Consider the following 19,995-nt stretch of genomic DNA (forward strand, 5'->3'; position numbering starts at 1 on the left):
TCATGACTTCCATACTTTTGTACTCTATGCCTCTATTTATAAATGTAAGGAATCTTACAACACCAGGTTATAGTCCAACAATTTTATTTTAAAATCACAAGCTTTCGGAGATTATCCCCTTCGTCAGGTGAATGAGTGAAAGGTTCTCAAATGGCATATCTTATATTAGGCTGGGACACGATCACACCAATCAAAAGGTGTCGTTGTTGTTCAAACAGGCCAGTCACGTTGCAGGAAAGGATGCCCCGGAGCATGGTACATTGGCGAGACCATGCAGACACTGCGACAACGGATGAACGGACACCGCGCAACAATCGCCAGACAGGAGGGTTCCCTCCCAGTCGGGGAACACTTTAGCAGTCAAGGACATTCAGCCACCGATCTTCGGGTCAGCGTTCTCCAAGGCGGCCTTCGAGACACACGACAATGCAAAATCGTCGAGCAGAAGTTGATAGCCAAGTTCCGCACCCATGAGGACGGCCTCAACCGGGATCTTGGGTTCATGTCACGCTACACGTAACCCCACCAGCAAAAAGGGAAAAAAAAGTTATGTGTTTTAATATTCTCTCTCTCTCTCGCTGCCATTTGGGTCTCTTTCTTTCTGTCTGTGTAATTTGACACAATGTATATCCAGTGTACTGGGACGTGCTGTTCTCCGTGACTGGCCTGTTTGAACAACAACGACACATTTTGATTGGTGTGATGCTGTCCCAGCCTAATATAAGATATGTGATTTGAGAACCTTTCACTCATTCACCTGACGAAGGGGATAATCTCCGAAAGCTTGTGATTTTAAAATAAAATTGTTGGACTATAACCTGGTGTTGTAAGATTCCTTACATTTGTCCACCCCAGTCCATCACCGGCATCTCCACATCATGGCTTCTATTTATAAAGCCCAGGATCCCGTATGCTTTTTTTAACCGCTTTCTCAACCCGCCCTGCAACCTTCAACGATTTGTGCACATATACCCCCAGATCTCTCTGTTCCTGTACCCCTTTTAGAATTGTGCCCTCTAGTTTATATTGCCTCTCCTCGTTCTTCCTACCAAAACGTATCACTTTGCATTTTCGAATAATGTGGTTCTGCCCGAGACGGTGGCCAGGGAGGGGGTTGCAATCAATGAGGGGACCGTGGACAATGGCTTTGGTCTTCCCAATGTTTCATTGGAGGCAATTTCTGCTCACCCAAGACTGGATGTCAGGCAAGCAATGTGACAAATCAGAGACGGTGGAGGGGTCAAGGGTGGTGGTGCTGAGGTAGAGCGGGGGTGTTGTCAGTGTACACGTGGAAGCTGACCCCCATGCCTGCAGATGATAGGTCGATCGTTGGGGGACTCTGGAAGTAATGGTGTGAAGGCAGGAAGAGGTAAGAGTGGAACCAAGCGAACACAGTCTCACTGAATTTGACAACGGAGGGGAGGCGTTGGTGGTTGACCGGGTCAAAGGCCGCAGACAGGTCGAGAAGGATGAGGAGGGAGAGTTTACCACGGTCACAGTCACATAGGACGTCATTTGTGACTTTGAAAAAAGCCGTTTCAGTACTGTGGCGGGGCAGAAACCCGATTGGAGGGATTCAAACAGCCTCAAGCGGGAAAAATGGGCACGGATTTGGGAGGTGACAACACATTCAAGAACTTTGGAGAGGAAAGGGAGGGTGGATGGTAACCTCATTATCATGGAGGAGGATGCTAAGAACAAGAAATAGGAGCAGGAGTAGGCCATTCGCCCCCTCGGGCCTGCTCCGCCATTCAATGAGATCATGGCTGATCTTCGACCTCAACTCCACTTTCCCGCCCGATCCCCATATCCCTTCATTCCCTTAGAGTCCAAAAATCTTTCGATCTCAGCCTCATCCACAGCTCTGGGGTAGAGAATTCCAAATATTCACGACCCCAAGTGAAGAAATTCCTCCTCATCTCAGTCCTAAATGGCCGACCCCTTATCCTGAGACTATGCCTCCTAGTTCTAGACTCTGTAGCCAGGGGAAATAGCCTCTCAGCATCTACCCTGTCAAGCCCTCATAGAATCTTATATGTTTCAATGAGATCACCTCTCATTCTTCTAAACTCCAGAGAGTACAGGCCCATTCTACTCAATCTCTCCTCAGAGGACAACCCTCTCATCCCAGGAATCAATGTAGTGAACCTTTGTTGCACCGCCTCTAAGGCAAGTATATCCTTCCTTAGATAAGGAGACCAAAACTGTACGCAGTACTCCAGGTGAGGTCTCACTAGACCCCTGTACAATTGCAGCAAGACTTCCTTACTCTTGTACTCCAAACCTCCTTACAATAAAGGCCAACATGCTGTACCTGCATGTTAACTTTCTGTGTTTCATGTAGAAGGACACCCAAATCCCTCCGAACACCAACGCGGGGTGGGGGAAGGGGGAATGGTAGCCCATTTATTGGGTGGGGGGGGTTTGAAAACCCTATTAACACGGGGGGGGGGGTCTCACAGTGTCTCAAACAATTCTCTGCCTGACTGAGGACCACTGGGGTCAATTGTAGTGCCTCTACCGCTGCCTCAGCTGAGGCCAGCTCACTCGGCACGGACTGGCAATGGCCGCAGGGGCCTCCCGGGTCTGTACGGCTCAGTTAACGGCAAGATTTTTCTATCTCTCTCTCTCTCTCTCTGTGCTCGCCTGTCCCAGGGGCTGTTTGGTGAGACCTGTCCGGACTGCAGCTCAGATCCACGAGGGATGGTGGGTGAGATCCGTCTGGGTTGTTCCTCAACCCCGTGTCTACGTAATGTCAATGCGCAGAGCTGAAAAAAAATCTTGTGTGCGTTTACAGAAGTTGGTGAGCAAAGGTACTTGACGGTCTCCGTTGGTGTGAGCACGACTGCGTTGATTGCCAGTGGAATCTACTTTGACCCTGGAGTCATGCTTTGGATCTGTGATATGCCCAGGAGGGCCTGTCTCTCTCACATTGGCCTCGATAGCCATCAAAGGCCCCGACCGAAACTTTCTCCAGCAAGGGTCGTCTTCCGCACGGACGAAGGAAGTTTAACGTGGACCGACTCAGAGAGGGAGTGCTACCAACCAAGCCAAGCTGCCACTGACGTCAAGTGCGAATGGAGGTTAAAGGAGGCCAACAGAGCTTGTTTCAACCTTAAAAATACTCTTTGTCAGCCTGGCCTCTCTCGCAATATCTGGTCAGTTGTTCCACAGAACGGGCAGAGGGTCAGGAGAGTGAGTGGGGAGCCTGGCCCTGGTGAACCAGGCCTCATTGGGGGCGCCCTGACCCTGGTGAACCAGGCCTCAGTGGGGGGCCCTGACCCTGGTGAACCAGGCCTCAGTGGGGGGCCCTGACCCTGGTGATCCAGGACCCGGTGGGGGGGCCCTGACCGTGGTGAACCAGGCCTCAGTGGAGGGGCCCTGATTCTGGTGAACCGGGACCCGGTGGGGGGCCCTGACCCTGGTGAACCAGGCCTCAGTGGAGGGGCCCTGATTCTGGTGAACCAGGCCTCAGTGGGGGGCCCTGAACCCTGGTGATCCAGGACCCGGTGGGGGGCCCTGACCCTGGTGAACCAGGCCTCAGTGGGGGCCCTGACCCTGGTGATCCAGGACCCGGTGGGGGGCCCTGACCCTGGTGAACCAGGCCTCAGTGGAGGGGCCCTGATTCTGGTGAACCAGGCCTCAGTGGGGGGCCCTGACCCTGGTGATCCAGGACCCGGTGGGGGGCCCTGACCCTGGTGATCCAGGACCCGGTGGGGGGCCCTGACCCTGGTGATCCAGGACCCGGTGGGGGGGCCCTGACCCTGGTGATCCAGGACCCGGTGGGGGGGCCCCTGACCCTGGTGAACCAGGCCTCAGTGGAGGGGCCCTGACCCTGGTGAACCAGGCCTCAGTGGAGGGGCCCTGATTCTGGTGAACCAGGCCTCAGTGGAGGGGCCCTGATCCTGGTGAACCAGGCCTCAGTTGGGGAGCCTGACCCTGGTGAACCAGGCCTCAGTGGGGGAGCATGACCCTGGTGAACCAGGACCCGAGGGGAGGGGAGTCCTGACCCTGGTGAACCAGGACGCCGGGGGGCCCTGACCCTGGCGAACCAGGACCCGGGGGGGGGAGAGGGGGCCCTGACCCTGGCGAACCAGAACCCCGGGGGGGGGAGAGGGGGGCCCTGACCCTGGTGAACCAGGACCCCGGGGGGGGAGAGGGGGCCCTGACCCTGGTGAACCAGGACCCCGGGGGGGGAGAGGGGGCCCTGACCCTGGTGAACCAGGACCCCGGGGGGGGGAGAGGGGGCCCTGACACTGGTCAACCAGGACCTGGGGGGGAGAGGGGGGCCTGACACTGGTGAACCAGGACCCCGGGGGGAGAGGGGGCCCTGACCCTGGTGAACCAGGACCCCGGGGGGGGGGGGGGGGAGAGGGGGCCCTGACCACTGGTGAACCAGGACCCCGGCGGGGGGGGGGAGAGGGGGCCCTGACACTGGTAAACCAGGGACCCCGGGGGGGGAGAGGGGGGCCTGGCCCTGGTGAACAAGGCCTCAGTGGGGGAGCCTGACCCTGGTGAAACAGGACCCCGGGGGGGGGAGAGGGGGCCCTGACACTGGTGAACCAGGACCCCGGGGGGGAGGGGGGGGCGGGGGCCTGACCCTGACCCTGGTGAGCCAGGACCCCGGGGGGAGGGGGAGGGGGCCTGACCCTGACCCTGGTGAACCAGGACCCCGGGGGGAGGGGGAGGGGGGGCGGGGGGCCTGACCCTGACCCTGGTGAACCAGGACCCCGGGGGGGAGGGAGGGGCGGGGGCCTGACCCTGGTGAACCAGGACCCCGGGGGGGAGGGGGGCGGGGGGGCGGGGCCTGACCCTGACCCTGGTGAACCAGGCCTCAGTGGGGGGCCCTGACCCTGGTGATCCAGGACCCGGTGGGGGGCCCTGACCCTGGTGAACCAGGCCTCAGTGGAGGGGCCCTGACCCTGGTGAACCAGGACCCGGTGGGGGGCCCTGACCCTGGTGAACCAGGCCTCAGTGGAGGGGCCCTGATTCTGGTGAACCAGGCCTCAGTGGAGGGGCCCTGACCCTGGTGAACCAGGACCCGGTGGGGGGCCCTGACCCTGGTGAACCAGGCCTCAGTGGGGGGCCCTGATCCTGGTGAACCAGGCCTCAGTGGAGGGGCCCTGACCCTGGTGAACCAGGACCCGGTGGGGGGCCCTGACCCTGGTGAACCAGGCCTCAGTGGAGGGGCCCTGATTCTGGTGAACCAGGCCTCAGTGGGGGGCCCTGATCCTGGTGAACCAGGCCTCAGTGGAGGGGCCCTGACCCTGGTGAACCAGGACCCGGTGGGGGGCCCTGACCCTGGTGAACCAGGCCTCAGTGGAGGGGCCCTGATTCTGGTGAACCAGGCCTCAGTGGGGGGCCCTGACCCTGGTGAACCAGGCCTCAGTGGGGGAGCCTGACCCTGGTGAACCAGGCCTCAGTGGGGGAGCCTGACCCTGGTGAACCAGGACCCGAGGGGAGGGGAGTCCTGACCCTGGTGAACCAGGACGCCGGGGGGGCCCTGACCCTGGCGAACCAGGACCCGGGGGGGGGGGAAGAGGGGGCCCTGACCCTGGCGAACCAGGACCCCGGGGGGGGAGAGGGGGCCCTGACCCTGGCGAACCAGGACCCCCGGGGGGGGGAGAGGGGGCCCTGACCCTGGCGAACCAGGACCCCGGGGGGGGAGAGGGGGCCCTGACCCTGGTAAACCAGGACCCCGGGGGGGAGAGGGGGGCCTGGCCCTGGTGAACAAGGCCTCAGTGGGGGAGCCTGACCCTGGTGAAACAGGACCCCGGGGGGGGGAGAGGGGGCCCTGACACTGGTGAACCAGGACCCCGGGGGGAGGGGAGGCGGGGGCCTGACCCTGACCCTGGTGAACCAGGACCCCGGGGGGAGGGGGAGGGGGCCTGACCCTGACCCTGGTGAACCAGGACCCCGGGGGGAGGGGGAGGGGGGGGGCGGGGGCCTGACCCTGACCCTGGTGAACCAGGACCCCGGGGGGAGGGAGGGGCGGGGGCCTGACCCTGGTGAACCAGGACCCCGGGGGGAGGGAGGGGCGGGGGCCTGACCCTGGTGAACCAGGACCCCGGGGGGAGGGGGGCGGGGCCTGACCCTGACCCTGGTGAACCAGGACCCCGGAGGGAGGGGGAGGGGGGGCGGGTGCCTGACCCTGACCCTGGTGAACCAGGACCCCGGGGGGGGGGGGGGGGGGGGGGAGGGGGAGGGGGGGCGGGAGCCTGACCCTGGTGAACCAGGACCCCCGGGGGGGAGGGGGGGCTGGGGCCTGACCCTGACCCTGGTGAACCAGGACCCCGGGGGGAGGGGGGAGGGGGGAGGGGGGGGCGGGGGGCCTGACCCTGACCCTGGTGAACCAGGACCCCGGGGGGGGGGGGGGAGGGGGAGGGGGGGCGGGGGCCTGACCCTGGTGAACCAGGACCCCGGGGGGAGGGGGGGCTGGGGCCTGACCCTGACCCTGGTGAACCAGGACCCCGGGGGGGGGGGGGGGGGGGGGAGGGGGGGGGGCGGGGGCCTGACCCTGACCCTGGTGAACCAGGACCCCGGGGGGAGGGGGAGGGGGAGGGGGGGCGGGGGCCTGACCCTGACCCTGGTGAACCAGGACCCCGGGGGGGGGGGGAGGGGGCCTGACCCTGACCCTGGTGAACCAGGACCCCGGGGTAAAGACTGCAACTCCCACAAGCCCCTGCGCCCCACACATGCGCAGTGCGCCCCGCGGCACCCCAGACCCCGCCCCCGCTCCGCTGATTGGTCGCCGGAACCTGTCAGTCAGTCGCGTCGCCGGGTTACCCGTGGGGAGGGGACTGGGGCCCGGCTGGTGAGCGGAGCGGAGGAGGTGAGTGAGGAGAGAGCGGGACCGAACCCCCGCCCGAGTCTAGGATCCGCCCCCACCACCACACCGTGGGTCTCCAGAGACCCGGGGCCTGTGCCCTCACCCTGCCCCTTCACCCCTCAGTCCCACACCCCTGCCCTTTCACCTTTCACCTCTCTCCTCTTAGCCCCACATTCCCCTGCCCTTTCACCCCTCTCCCCTCAATCCCACATTCCCCTGCCCTTTCACCCCTCTCCCCTCAATCCCACATTCCCCTGCCCTTTCACCCCTCTCCCCTCAATCCCACATTCCCCTGCCCTTTCACCCCTCTCCCCTCAATCCCACATTCCCCTGCCCTTTCACCCCTCTCCCCTCAATCCCACATTCCCCTGCCCTTTCACCCCTCTCCCCTCAGTCCCACATTCCCCTGCCCTTTCACCCCTCTCCCCTCAGTCCCACATTCCCCTGCCCTTTCACTCCTCTCCCCTCAATCCCACATTCCCCTGCCCTTTCACCCCTCTCCCCTCAATCCCACATTCCCCTGCCCTTTCACCCCTCTCCCCTCAACCCCACATTCCCCTGCCCTTTCACCCCTCTCCCCTCAGTCCCACATTCCCCTGCCCTTTCACCCCTCTCCCCTCAATCCCACATTCCCCTGCCCTTTCACCTCTCTCCCCTCAATCCCACATTCCCCTGCCCTTTCACCTCTCTCCCCTCAATCCCACATTCCCCTGCCCTTTCACCTCTCTCCCCTCAATCCCACATTCCCCTGCCCTTTCACCTCTCACCCCTTAGCCCCACATTCCCCTGCCCTTTCACCCCTCTCCCCTCAGTCCCACATTCCCCTGCCCTTTCACCTCTCTCCCCTCAATCCCACATTCCCCTGCCCCTTCACCTCTCTCCCCTCAATCCCACATTCCCCTGCCCTTTCACCTCATTCCCCTCAATCCCACATTCCCCTGCCCTTTCACCCCTCTCCCCTCAATCCCACATTCCCCTGCCCTTTCACCCCTCTCCCCTCAATCCCACATTCCCCTGCCCTTTCACCCCTCTCCCCTCAATCCCACATTCCCCTGCCCTTTCACCTCTCTCCCCTCAATCCCACATTCCCCTGCCCTTTCACCCCTCTCCCCTCAGTCCCACATTCCCCTGCCCTTTCACCCCTCTCCCCTCAGTCCCACATTCCCCTGCCCTTTCACCCCTCTCCCCTCAATCCCACATTCCCCTGCCCTTTCACCTCTCTCCCCTCAATCCCACATTCCCCTGCCCTTTCACCCCTCTCCCCTCAGTCCCACATTCCCCTGCCCTTTCACCCCTCTCCCCTCAGTCCCACATTCCCCTGCCCTTTCACCCCTCTCCCCTCAGTCCCACATTCCCCTGCCTTTTCACCTCTCTCCCCTCAGTCCCACATTCCCCTGCCCTTTCACCCCTCTCCCCTCAACCCCACATTCCCCTGCCCTTTCACCCCTCTCCCCTCAACCCCACATTCCCCTGCCCTTTCACCCCTCTCCCCTCAATCCCACATTCCCCAGCCCTTTCACCCCTCTCCCCTCAACCCCACATTCCCCTGCCCCTTTCACCCCTCTCCCCTCAGTCCCACATTCCCCTGCCCTTTCACCCCTCTCCCCTCAATCCCACATTCCCCTGCCCTTTCACCTCTCTCCCCTCAATCCCACATTCCCCTGCCCTTTCACCCCTCTCCCCTCAGTCCCACATTCCCCTGCCCTTTCACCCCTCTCCCCTCAACCCCACATTCCCCTGCCCTTTCACCCCTCTCCCCTCAACCCCACATTCCCCTGCCCTTTCACCCCTCTCCCCTCAATCCCACATTCCCCAGCCCTTTCACCCCTCTCCCCTCAACCCCACATTCCCCTGCCCCTTTCACCCCTCTCCCCTCAGTCCCACATTCCCCTGCCCTTTCACCCCTCTCCCCTCAATCCCACATTCCCCAGCCCTTTCACCCCTCTCCCCTCAACCCCACATTCCCCTGCCCCTTTCACCTCTCTCCCCTCAATCCCACATTCCCCTGCCCTTTCACCCCTCTCCCCTCAGTCCCACATTCCCCTGCCCTTTCACCCCTCTCCCCTCAGTCCCACATTCCCCTGCCCTTTCACCCCTCTCCCCTCAGTCCCACATTCCCCTGCCTTTTCACCTCTCTCCCCTCAGTCCCACATTCCCCTGCCCTTTCACCCCTCTCCCCTCAACCCCACATTCCCCTGCCCTTTCACCCCTCTCCCCTCAACCCCACATTCCCCTGCCCTTTCACCCCTCTCCCCTCAATCCCACATTCCCCAGCCCTTTCACCCCTCTCCCCTCAACCCCACATTCCCCTGCCCCTTTCACCCCTCTCCCCTCAATCCCACATTCCCCAGCCCTTTCACCCCTCTCCCCTCAACCCCACATTCCCCTGCCCCTTTCACCTCTCTCCCCTCAATCCCACATTCCCCTGCCCTTTCACCCCTCTCCCCTCAATCCCACATTCCCCAGCCCTTTCACCCCTTTCCCCTCAATCCCACATTCCCCTGCCCTTTCACCCCTCTCCCCTCAATCCCACATTCCCCAGCCCTTTCACCCCTTTCCCCTCAATCCCACATTCCCCAGCCCTTTCACCCCTCTCCCCTCAATCCCACATTCCCCTGCCTTTTCACCCCTCTCCCCTCAATCCCACATTCCCCTGCCCTTTCACCTCTCTCCCCTCAATCCCACATTCCCCTGCCCTTTCACCCCTCTCCCCTCAATCCCACATTCCCCTGCCCTTTCACCCCTCTCCCCTCAATCCCACATTCCCCTGCCCCTTTCACCCCTCTCCCCTCAATCCCACATTCCCCTGCCCTTTCACCCCTTTCCCCTCAATCCCACATTCCCCAGCCCTTTCACCCCTCTCCCCTCAATCCCACATTCCCCTGCCCTTTCACCCCTCTCCCCTCAATCCCACATTCCCCTGCCCTTTCACGTCTCTCCCCTCAATCCCACATTCCCCTGCCCTTTCACCCCTCTCCCCTCAGCCCCACATTCTCCTGCCCTTTCACCTTTCACCCCTCAGCCCCACATTCCCCTGCCCTTTCACCTCTCTCCCCTCAATCCCACATTCCCCTGCCCTTTCACCCCTCTCCCCTCAGCCCCACATTCTCCTGCCCTTTCACCTTTCACCCCTCAGCCCCACATTCCCCTGCCCTTTCACCCCTCTCCCCTCAATCCCACATTCCCCTGCCCTTTCACCTCTCTCCCCTCAATCCCACATTCCCCTGCCCCTTCACCTCTCTCCCCTCAGTCCTACATTCCCCCACCCTTTCACCCCTCTCCCCTCAGCCCCACATTCCCCTGCCCTTTCACCCCTCTCCCCTCAGCCCCACATTCCCCAGCCCTTTCACCTTTCACCCCTCAGTCCCACATTCCCCTGCCCTTTCACCTCTCTCCCCTCAGTCCCACATTCCCCTGCCCTTTTCCCAGACCCTTTCTAAAAAAAGATTCTTTTTCAAATACTGTATTTATCCCCTTCCCTTTTACAACCTATTCTGACTCTCTTTCCCCCACTGTTTCTGCCCGGTCATTCCATGCGTTAAAGCAAAAATTCTCCTAACTTCCCTTCATGCATTCGGCGATGATTTTAAAGTTACCCACTTACCAACTGGTGGGAATACCATTTCCCTATTTACCCCATCAAAACGCCTCATAACTTTGACCCCCCCCTCTATCAGAGTATCTATTAACCTTCTCTGTTGGCATGGAAAGCCCCAGTTTCTCTAGTGCCCCCTTGTAACTAAAGCCCCCCTATCCCTGGGATCATCTTAGTGAATCTCACCTGTACCCTCTCCATGGCCTTGACAGCCTTTCTGGAGTAAGTCACCCAAAACTGGACACTAACTACTGATTTGTGTCTTCAGCTGCCCAGGCCCCAAGCTCTGAAACTCCCTCCTTAAACCGTCTGCCTCTCCACCTCTCTCTCCTCCTTTAAGACACTCCTTAAAACCCATCTCTTTGACCGAGCTTTTAGTCACCTTGTCCTGATATCTCCTTTGGCTTGGTGTCAATTTTTGTTTGATAATTGCTGCTGTGAAGGGATTTGGGATGTTTTACTCCGTGAAAGGCGCTATATAAATGCAAGATGTTGTAACTGGTGCACCCTTGTCACTTTAACCTCATACATACTATTTTTAAAATATATATATATATTTTAATAACTTATAAAGCCACAGGACGAATTTCAGAAGCTTTTCTTCAAATAATTTTGAACATTTGAGAAGAAACTGCTCGAAACAAAAGCAAAATCCAATACTTCAGCTGATTGAACGGTATTGATGCATTGTGGGGTGTTGGATACACTGCACGTGCTCACACCGCATAATCTGTTCGGCTAGACTTCCATCTGTGGGCACAGATATTGAAATTTAAGCCCAGGCTTTTGAGTGAGGCTGAGGCCTCTAAGCAAAAACTTTAATCAAGATAATTACAGACGCAAATGACAATTCAATGAATAATGCTTCCATATTATAAAAAAAGGATATAGAGGCACTGGAGAAGGTGCAAAATAGATTTACAAGGATGATACCAGAACTGAGAGGTTATAACTATCAGGAAAGATTGAACAGGCTGGGGCTCTTTCCTCTAGAAAAGAGACGACTGAGGGGTGACCTGATGGAGGCCTTTAAGATTATGAAAGGGTTCGATAGGGTAGATGTAGAGAAGATGTTTCCTCTTGTGGGGGAGACCAGAACTAGGGGTCATAAATATAAGATAGTCACTAATAAATCCAATAGGGAATTCAGGAGAAACTTCTTTACCCAGAGAGTGGTGAGAATGTGGAACTCACTCCCACAAGGAGTAGTTGAGGCGAATATCACAGATACATTTAAGGGGAAGCTCGATAAACACATGAGGGAGAAAGGAATAGAAGGATAGGCTGATAGGGTGAGATGAAGTAGGGAGGGAGGAGGCTCGTGTGGAGCATAAACACCAGCATGGACCAGTTGGGCCGAATGGCCTGTTTCTGTGCTGTGAATTCGATGTAAATTTAATTGTGAAATTGTAATTTTTTTATTTTTGAAACCCCATTTTGGACATTAAAATTTCAGTTCCTGTGGGAAAAAATGGCACTTGATTTTTTTTTCAGAAAGCATTTTGTGTGATTTCTGGGGGGAAAAGTAATAATGTACCTTCTATGATACTATAAGAGCAGGGGACTAGTTGGAGAGCTCTTTCAAAGAGTCGGCACAGGCATGATGGACCGAATGGCCTCCTCGTGTGCTGTACCTATTATGATACTAGCAACACATGGAGCCTTGACAGGTCACTACTTAGATTTTTTTTTATTCGTTCGTGGGACGTGGGCGTCGCTGGCGAGGCCGGCATTTATTGCCCATCCCTAGTTGCCCCTTGAGAAGGTGGTGGTGAGCCGCCTTCTTGAACCGCTGCAGTCCGTGTGGTGAAGGTTCTCCCACAGCGCTGTTAGGAAGGGAGTTCCAGGATTTTGACCCAGCGACGATGAAGGAACGGCCGATATATTTCCAAGTCGGGATGGTGTGTGACTTGGAGGGGAACGGGCAAGTGGTGTTATTCCCATGTGCCTGCTGCTCTTGTCCTTCTAGGTGGTAGAGGTCGCGGGTTTGGGAGGTGCTGTCGAAGAAGCCTTGGCGAGTTGCTGCAGTGCATCCTGTGGATGGTACACACTGCAGCCACAGTGCGCCGGTGGTGAAGGGAGTGAATGTTTAGGGTGGTGGATGGGGTGCCAATCAAGCGGGCTGCTTTGTCCTGGATGGTGTCGAGCTTCTTGAGTGTTGTTGGAGCTGCACTCATCCAGGCAAGTGGAGAGTATTCCATCACACTCCTGACTAGTGCCTTGTAGATGGTGGAAAGGCTTTGGGGAGTCAGGAGGTGAGTCACTCGCCGCAGAATACCCAGCCTCTGACCTGCTCTCGTAGCCACAGTATTTATATGGCTGGTCCAGTTAAGTTTCTGGTCAATGGTGACCCCCAGGATGTTGACGGCGATCGATTAAAGTGCCACCTAGTGGCATGACAGGGAAATGTGACAGTAACGTGTGTGACATTTTTACATTGAACTACCAATAGTAAATGTTTACATAGCAGGTTTCATGCAACCTGCATAAATCCATTAATATATTGTACGACGCACTTTAAAGTGATAAAGATATGAAAAATGTGAAATAAATTTATTCACTTTATGCTGATTTCTGCTGATGTAGTCCCAGAAATTTACAAGTAGCCGCCAATCTGCAAAACGTTCCTTTCCAACATGCAATTAACCTCTAACTGCCCTCAGGATCTGCGTATTTGCAATTAGACTTAAAGTGACCTTAAAAGGACATCTCAGATAAAACACAATTGAGGTGGCAGCTCAGTGGGTCTCTCTCTCTCGCCTCTGAGTCAGGAGGTCGTGGCTTCGAGCCCCACTCCAGAGACTTGAGCCCCATAACCCAGGCCGACACTCCTAGTGCCAGTACTGAGGGAGTGCTGCACTGTCGGAGGTGCCGTCTTTCCGATGAGACGTTAAACCGAGGCCCCGTCGGCCCTCGCAGGTGGACGTAAAAGATCCCACGGCCACTATTTTGAAGAAGAGCAGGGGGGAGTTCTCTCTGGTGGCCAGGCCAATGTGAAAGGTGCTATAAAAATGCAAGTTCCGTCTTTCTTTAAAAGGATTGGATAAACTGACAAACGAGCAGCATTTAAAAAGGAAGGAGATGGGAAAACGGAGACACAGAAAGTAGGATTGAGTGCTTAAACGGAAAACGGGAGCTGTTTACATGGCTGAAAATATATTAACACGAGACGACAAGAAGTAACATAAAGGGAGAGAGGCGCAGGGAACGTGTGGCAAGCTGAGGCCTGATTATGTACTGGGGGGGGAGAAACAGTATGAAAAGGGACATAGGAAAATTACAGGCTGGCCCATCAAGCCTGCCCCACACTCCAGACGGCCGGAGCATCCCGACTAGACGCTTCCCACCGCTCCTCCCCTCTAATCCCCTGGGAGAGGCAAAAAACAGAGAAAAAAACCCCAGGGCCAATAAGTGGAAAAAAAATACTCTGGGAAAACCCCTCTCCGACCCATAGGAACAGGAGTAGGCCATTCAGCCCCTCGAGCCCGTTCCGCCATTTGATAAGATCAGGGCTGATCTGTGATCCAACTCCAAATGCCCGCCTTTGGCCCATATCCCTTAATAACCCCTCCTCCGACGATCGAATTCAGTCCAGGGGATCGCACGGACCACGTGTTATCTATAGAGACACTTCCCTTCTAGATGATGCGAGCTCTGCCCCAGTCGGGAACTGGTCCAGCTCCCTCTCGAAAGCAGAGAGTCAGCGGGCGACACGTTCCAGAGACTCCCGACTCTACCGCCCAAGGTCCAGTCTGTTCCTACTCATCCATGTTTAAACTCCAGTCCTCTGGCCCTCCACCAATCTGTTAAGCTGGAAATAATCTACCGACGTAGATTCATTATTTTATAAACCTCTTATAAGCTCGCCTCCGCTCTGAAGCAAATTTGATGTTTTGAACAGGTTGAACCGAGGAGAGAAGGATGGAGAGCGTAAAGCTGAATAATGGCGTTGAGATGCCGCTGGTGGGCCTGGGCACGTTCAAAGTGAGAGGGTACGAGGTTGTGTGCCGGACGCTGGACGCTGCTCTGGGGCATGGCTATCGGTCCTTCGACACCGCGGCCGTCTACCAGAACGAGAGGGACGTCGGCAGGGCCCTGAAGGAACTGCTGCCGAAACACGGCCTGTCACGGCAGGACGTTGTCATCACCAGCAAGCTGGGGCCCAAGTCTCACGGGGAGGAGGCGGAGGCGGAAGCGGGCTGCCTCCAGAGTTTGGAGGCTTTGGACTGCGAGTACGTGGACCTCTACCTCATTCACTGGCCCGGCAAGCAGGGTTGGAGGAGTGGCGACGAGCGCAATCCAGCTTGGCGGCAGCGTAGCTGGGAGGCGATGGAGAGCTTGTACAGGAATGGGACGTTCCGAGCCATTGGGGTGTCCAACTACACGGCGGGCCACATGCGAGAGCTGCTGGCCAAATGTCACGTCAGGCCGGCCGTGCTACAGGTGGAATACCACCCACATCTGGTGCAGAGCGAGCTGCTCGCCTTCTGCTTGGCAAACGGCATCCACCTGCAGGCCTACTCCTCCCTGGGGACCGGACGTCTGCTAGCGGAGCCAACGGTCAAAGGCCTGGCCGACAGCTATGGCAAGACCCCCGCCCAGGTCCTGCTGCGTTGGGCTCTTCAGCAGGGGATTGGCGTCATTCCCAAATCCACCGATCCCGAGCACATCGCCGAGAACGCCCAGCTCTTCGATTTCCGCCTGGCCGAGGAGGACGTGGAGGCGCTGAACGGGCTGCACTCCGACACGCGGTACTGCTGGGACCCACGTCACGTGGCCTGAGCCCCCCCCCCCCGGGCACACACTGACTGCCTGGTACCGCCAACTTGCTGCACCTTCATCCCTGCTGTGTTTCCAAACTGCCTCTGCTTTTTCTGTCAGGTGGACAACATCGAAGTGCAAATATTCTATCCTGTTAGCACTTTTACATAGAATTACACTGAATGTACAGCACAGAAACAGGCCATTCGGCCCCACACGAGACTCCTCCTATCCCTCTTCATCTAACTATCAACTTTCTCCCTCGTGTTTATCGAGCTTCCCCTTAAATGTATCTATATTATTCACCTCAACTACTCCTTGTGGGAGTGAGTTCCACATTCTCACCACTCTCTGGGTAAAGAAGTTTCTCCCGAATTCCCTATTGGATTTATTAGTGACTATCTTATATTTATGGCCCCTTGTTTTGGTCTCCCTAATTCATATCCTAATTTTCTCCCTTACCCGAAGCCAGTACCTCATGCCGGGGTACAGGACCCCAGCCCACATACTCCCCTCACCCCTTATCAGGATACAATCCTCAGCCAGCCCCCCCTCTCATCCCTTGACAGCATACAGTACCCCATCAGCCCCCCTCTCATCCCTCGCCAGCGTACAGTACCCCATCAGCCCCCCTCTCATCCCTCGCCAGGGTACAGTACCCCATCAGCCCCCCTCTCATCCCTCGCCAGCATACAGTACCCCATCAGCCCCCCTCTCATCCCTCGCCAGGGTACAGTACCCCATCAGCCCCCCTCTCATCCCTCGCCAGCATACAGTACCCCATCAGCCCCCCTCTCATCCCTCGCCAGCGTACAGTACCCCAGCCAGCCCCCCTCTCATCCCTCGCCAGCATACAGTACCCCATCAGCCCCCCTCTCATCCCTCGCCAGCGTACAGTACCCCAGCCAGCCCCCCTCTCATCCCTCACCAGGGTACAGTACCCCAGCCAGCCCCCCTCTCATCCCTCACCAGGGTACAGTACCCCAGCCAGCCCCCCTCTCATCCCTCACCAGGGCACAGTACCCCAGCCAGCCCCCCTCTCATCCCCCACCAGGGTACAGTACCCCAGCCAGCCCCCCTCTCATCCCTCACCAGGGCACAGTACCCCAGCCAGCCCCCCTCTCATCCCCCACCAGGGTACAGTACCCCAGCCAGCCCCCCTCTCATCCCTCACCAGGGCACAGTACCCCAGCCAGCCCCCCTCTCATCCCCCACCAGGGCACAGTACCCCAGCCAGCCCCCCTCTCATCCCCCACCAGGGTACAGTACTCCAGCCAGCCCTCTCACATCCCTTGCCAGCGTACAGCACCTCTCTGGTACCTCATTGGGGTACAGTACCATGTTAGAATAACCCAGTAGATGAATCCAAATTCTATAGGTTCAGACAATAGAGTTAAATCAACTTGTTGGTTTTATTAATAGCCACAGAATGTACAATTAAGTTATACATCTATATACTTACTGGTAGGCTATCCATCAGGGTCTGCGAACTACTAACCAATCCAGGCAAGTTCTCAGCACAGGATACCCAATAATAACTGGAAACGAGCCTATTTATACACCGGGATGGACAATGTCAGGTGACTTGCTCTAAACCTGTCAGTTCTGAGATTATTGTCACGTGATCTTGATGTGTCATATGATACCAACACCAGCCAAGGCTGACACCGAGGATTTGATTGGCAGGCGTGCTGAAAGTCCCATCGGCTGTAGCTTCAGGGTGTTAATGGAGGGACAGTTTGCAGCACAGTGGGGTCCGCACCCCTGGGATAAGTGAAACATCTTCTGGTGCCTCCCAGAATTGGTCATTATCAATCTGTTTAGTTTATGGATGCAGATTGTTCGATGAAGCACTTTACTATGCAACTGTCATATCCATGTCAGCCCTGACTCAGTGGGTCTCTCTCTCTCTCTCTCTCGCCTCTGAGTCAGAAGGTCGTGGGTTCAAGCCCCACTCCAGAGACTTGAGCCCCATAATCCAGGTTGACACTCCCGGTGCCAGTACTGAGGGAGTGCTGCACTGTCGGAGGTGCCGTCTTTCGGATGAGACGTTAAACCGAGGCCCCGTCTGCCCCTCTCAGGTGGATGTAAAAGATCCCACGGCCACTATTGGAAGAAGAGCAGGGGGGAGTTCTCCCCGGTGTCCTGGGGCCGATATTTATCCCTCAACCAACATCACTAAAAAAAAAACAAATGACCTGGTCATTATCACATTGCTGTGTGTGGGATCTTGCTGTGCACAAATTGGCTGCCACGTTTCCTACATTACAACAGTGACTATACTTCAAAGCTCTTCACTGCCTGTAAAGCGCTTTGGAACGTCCTGAGGTCATGAAAGGCTCTGCAAGTCTTTCTTTTCATTTTATTGCATTGTTATGATACAGCACAGAAGGAGGCCATTCGGCCCATCGTGCCTGTGCCGGCTCTTTGAAAGAGCTCTCCCATTAGTCCCGCTCACCCTGCTCTTCTCCCACAGCCCTGAAAATGTTTCCTTTTTAAGTATTTCTCCAATTCCCCTTTTGAAAGTTATTATTGAATCTGCTTCCACCGCCCTTTCAGGCAGCGCATTCCAGATCATCACAACTCGCTGCGTAAAAAAAATTCTCATCTCCCCTCTGGTTCTTTTGCCGATTATCTTAAATCTGTGTCCTCTGGTTACCGACCCTCCTGCCACTGGAAACCGTTTCTCCGTGTTGTATATATATGCTTTGTAGAATCTCTTATATAACATATATTTTGTACACATTTAGTTGATGAGTTTTATTCCTGTGCAATCTGTATTTAAACATTATAAAGCCTAACCTAAGGGGGACTGAGGTGTGTGGAATGCTTCACTAAAGGTCTCAAACCAAAAGCAGAGAGTAACCAGATCCTGCGACACTGCCAGAGAGGCCTGTGAGAGCCATCCTGAGCTTGGGGCTCAGCTTTTGCCAAGACGGAATTCGGGATCTGGGCGATGTGAGGGTGCAGACCGAGAGGTTCTCCACCCTTCTGTTACTAATGAGCCTGCTAGATGTACAGGAGATCCTGCAATGCCATTGTCAGGGTACTAAAATTCCCCTGTCCCTTCTTTTAACCAGCTGCTGAACATGTGCTAATATCCTCACGGTGTCATTGCAAAGCCACTTGTAAAGAAATTGGAGAGTCAAGACTAAGTGTCAGGTGAAGCAAGGTGGGAGACCAGCGCACGGACGTAATTCAGTCCCCATTTTAGAGTCGTACGTTCTGCATTTTTATGTTTCCATTATAAATTCCTACAGCCACATTTACAATAGCAAATTCCTATGTAAACGTGTCACGCTGTAATTACACCCTCCCACCACGGATGGCGCTGCAGCCATCTCTTGCTGTAAGCAATTCGTTCCACAGAGCGGCCCCCGACTTCTGCTTTCTCAGTGGGGGCATCTGAGAAGGGGGTAAAGTCATTCTGTACCTTGCCCCCCGCCATTCATTAACTCCAAACTCCATTTACCCTGAGTCCTCCATTAGTTGGCATATTGTCGGCATTAAATACTTGCACAAGTAATTAATCGATAGTCAATGCCCAACAACAGGAATGTGTCGTGGCAAAAGTTGACAAGATTTTGGTAATATAACAGGTGACGCGCAGTCTGTCAGATGAGCTACGTTAGTGCTAAGTGGGCAGACTGAAAGTTCCCCTGGCTTCATGCACCAGGGGTCTGGGGAGCCAGGGCAGGGGGGGATGTGGGTGAGGGGATGTACCTTGAATGTAAGGTGATGCTGCATATGAAAAACACTGAAGCTTGAGTTCCCAAGGTTTCTACTAAAGGTTTGATTTCTGGAAAGTAGAAAATCGTTCTTTACAAGAACTCCCAGGCGGTTCAATATTTCTCCAACAAACAGTGCAGAATGATAAACACAAGGTACATACAGTAGGATACCTTTTTTTGATACCTTTGGTGATCCCTTTCATATTCCATGGCCACATATCTCCTCCGGCTAAGGGGTGGGCACAGAGACCGACTCCCAGCTCTCCTCGAGCGCTCCACAGAGTATCAGTGAAACAGCGGTGACTTTCTCTAACTGAGGGGGAATCTCCACTTCTTAACCTGTGCCCAAACACAGAGTAAAGCTCCCTCTACACCGTCCCATCAAACACTTCCAGGGCAGGTCCAGGGTTAGATACAGAGTAAAGCTCCCTCTACACCGTCCCATCAAACACTCCCAGGGCAGGTCCAGGGTTAGATACAGAGTAAAGCTCCCTCTACACCGTCCCATCAAACACTCCCAGGGCAGGTCCAGGGTTAGATACAGAGTAAAGCTCCCTCTACACCGTCCCATCAAACACTCCCAGGGCAGGTCCAGGGTTAGATACAGAGTAAAGCTCCCTCTACACTGTCCCATCAAACACTCCCAGGGCAGGTACAGGGTTAGATACAGAGTAAAGCTCCCTCTACACCGTCCCATCAAACACTCCCAGGGCAGGTCCAGGGTTAGATACAGAGTAAAGCTCCCTCTACACTGTCCCATCAAACACTCCCAGGGCAGGTACAGGGTTAGATACAGAGTAAAGCTCCCTCTACACCGTCCCATCAAACACTCCCAGGGCAGGTACAGGGTTAGATACAGAGTAAAGCTCCCTCTACACCGTCCCATCAAACACTCCCAGGGCAGGTACAGGGTTAGATACAGAGTAAAGCTCCCTCTACACCGTCCCATCAAACACTCCCAGGGCAGGTCCAGGGTTAGATACAGAGTAAAGCTCCCTCTACACCGTCCCATCAAACACTCCCAGGGCAGGTCCAGGGTTAGATACAGAGTAAAGCTCCCTCTACACTGTCCCATCAAA

At 56.2% G+C, this 19,995-nt stretch overlaps 1 protein-coding gene across 2 annotated transcripts in view; it reads left to right on the plus strand.

Annotated features, from left to right (window-relative positions):
- zgc:101765 (uncharacterized protein LOC450036 homolog) overlaps window positions 1–17,997 on the plus strand; it is a 41,924-nt gene extending 23,927 nt beyond the window's left edge. The window contains exons 1-2 of one of the 2 annotated variants that reach the window (XM_067975755.1): window positions 6,777–6,832; window positions 14,326–17,997. In XM_067975755.1, coding sequence (XP_067831856.1) covers window positions 14,346–15,206 — 861 coding nt within the window. In that variant the 5' untranslated portion in view covers window positions 6,777–6,832; window positions 14,326–14,345 and the 3' untranslated portion in view covers window positions 15,207–17,997. Of the gene's footprint in view, window positions 1–6,776; window positions 6,833–14,325 lie in introns of those variants that run through there. The other variant, XM_067975756.1, reaches the window with a different exon arrangement.
- The last annotated feature ends 1,998 nt before the right edge of the window (window positions 17,998–19,995 follow it).

Source organism: Heptranchias perlo, chromosome 43, assembly GCF_035084215.1.
Source record: "Heptranchias perlo isolate sHepPer1 chromosome 43, sHepPer1.hap1, whole genome shotgun sequence".
In the NCBI taxonomy this organism is placed as follows: Eukaryota; Metazoa; Chordata; class Chondrichthyes; order Hexanchiformes; family Hexanchidae; genus Heptranchias; species Heptranchias perlo.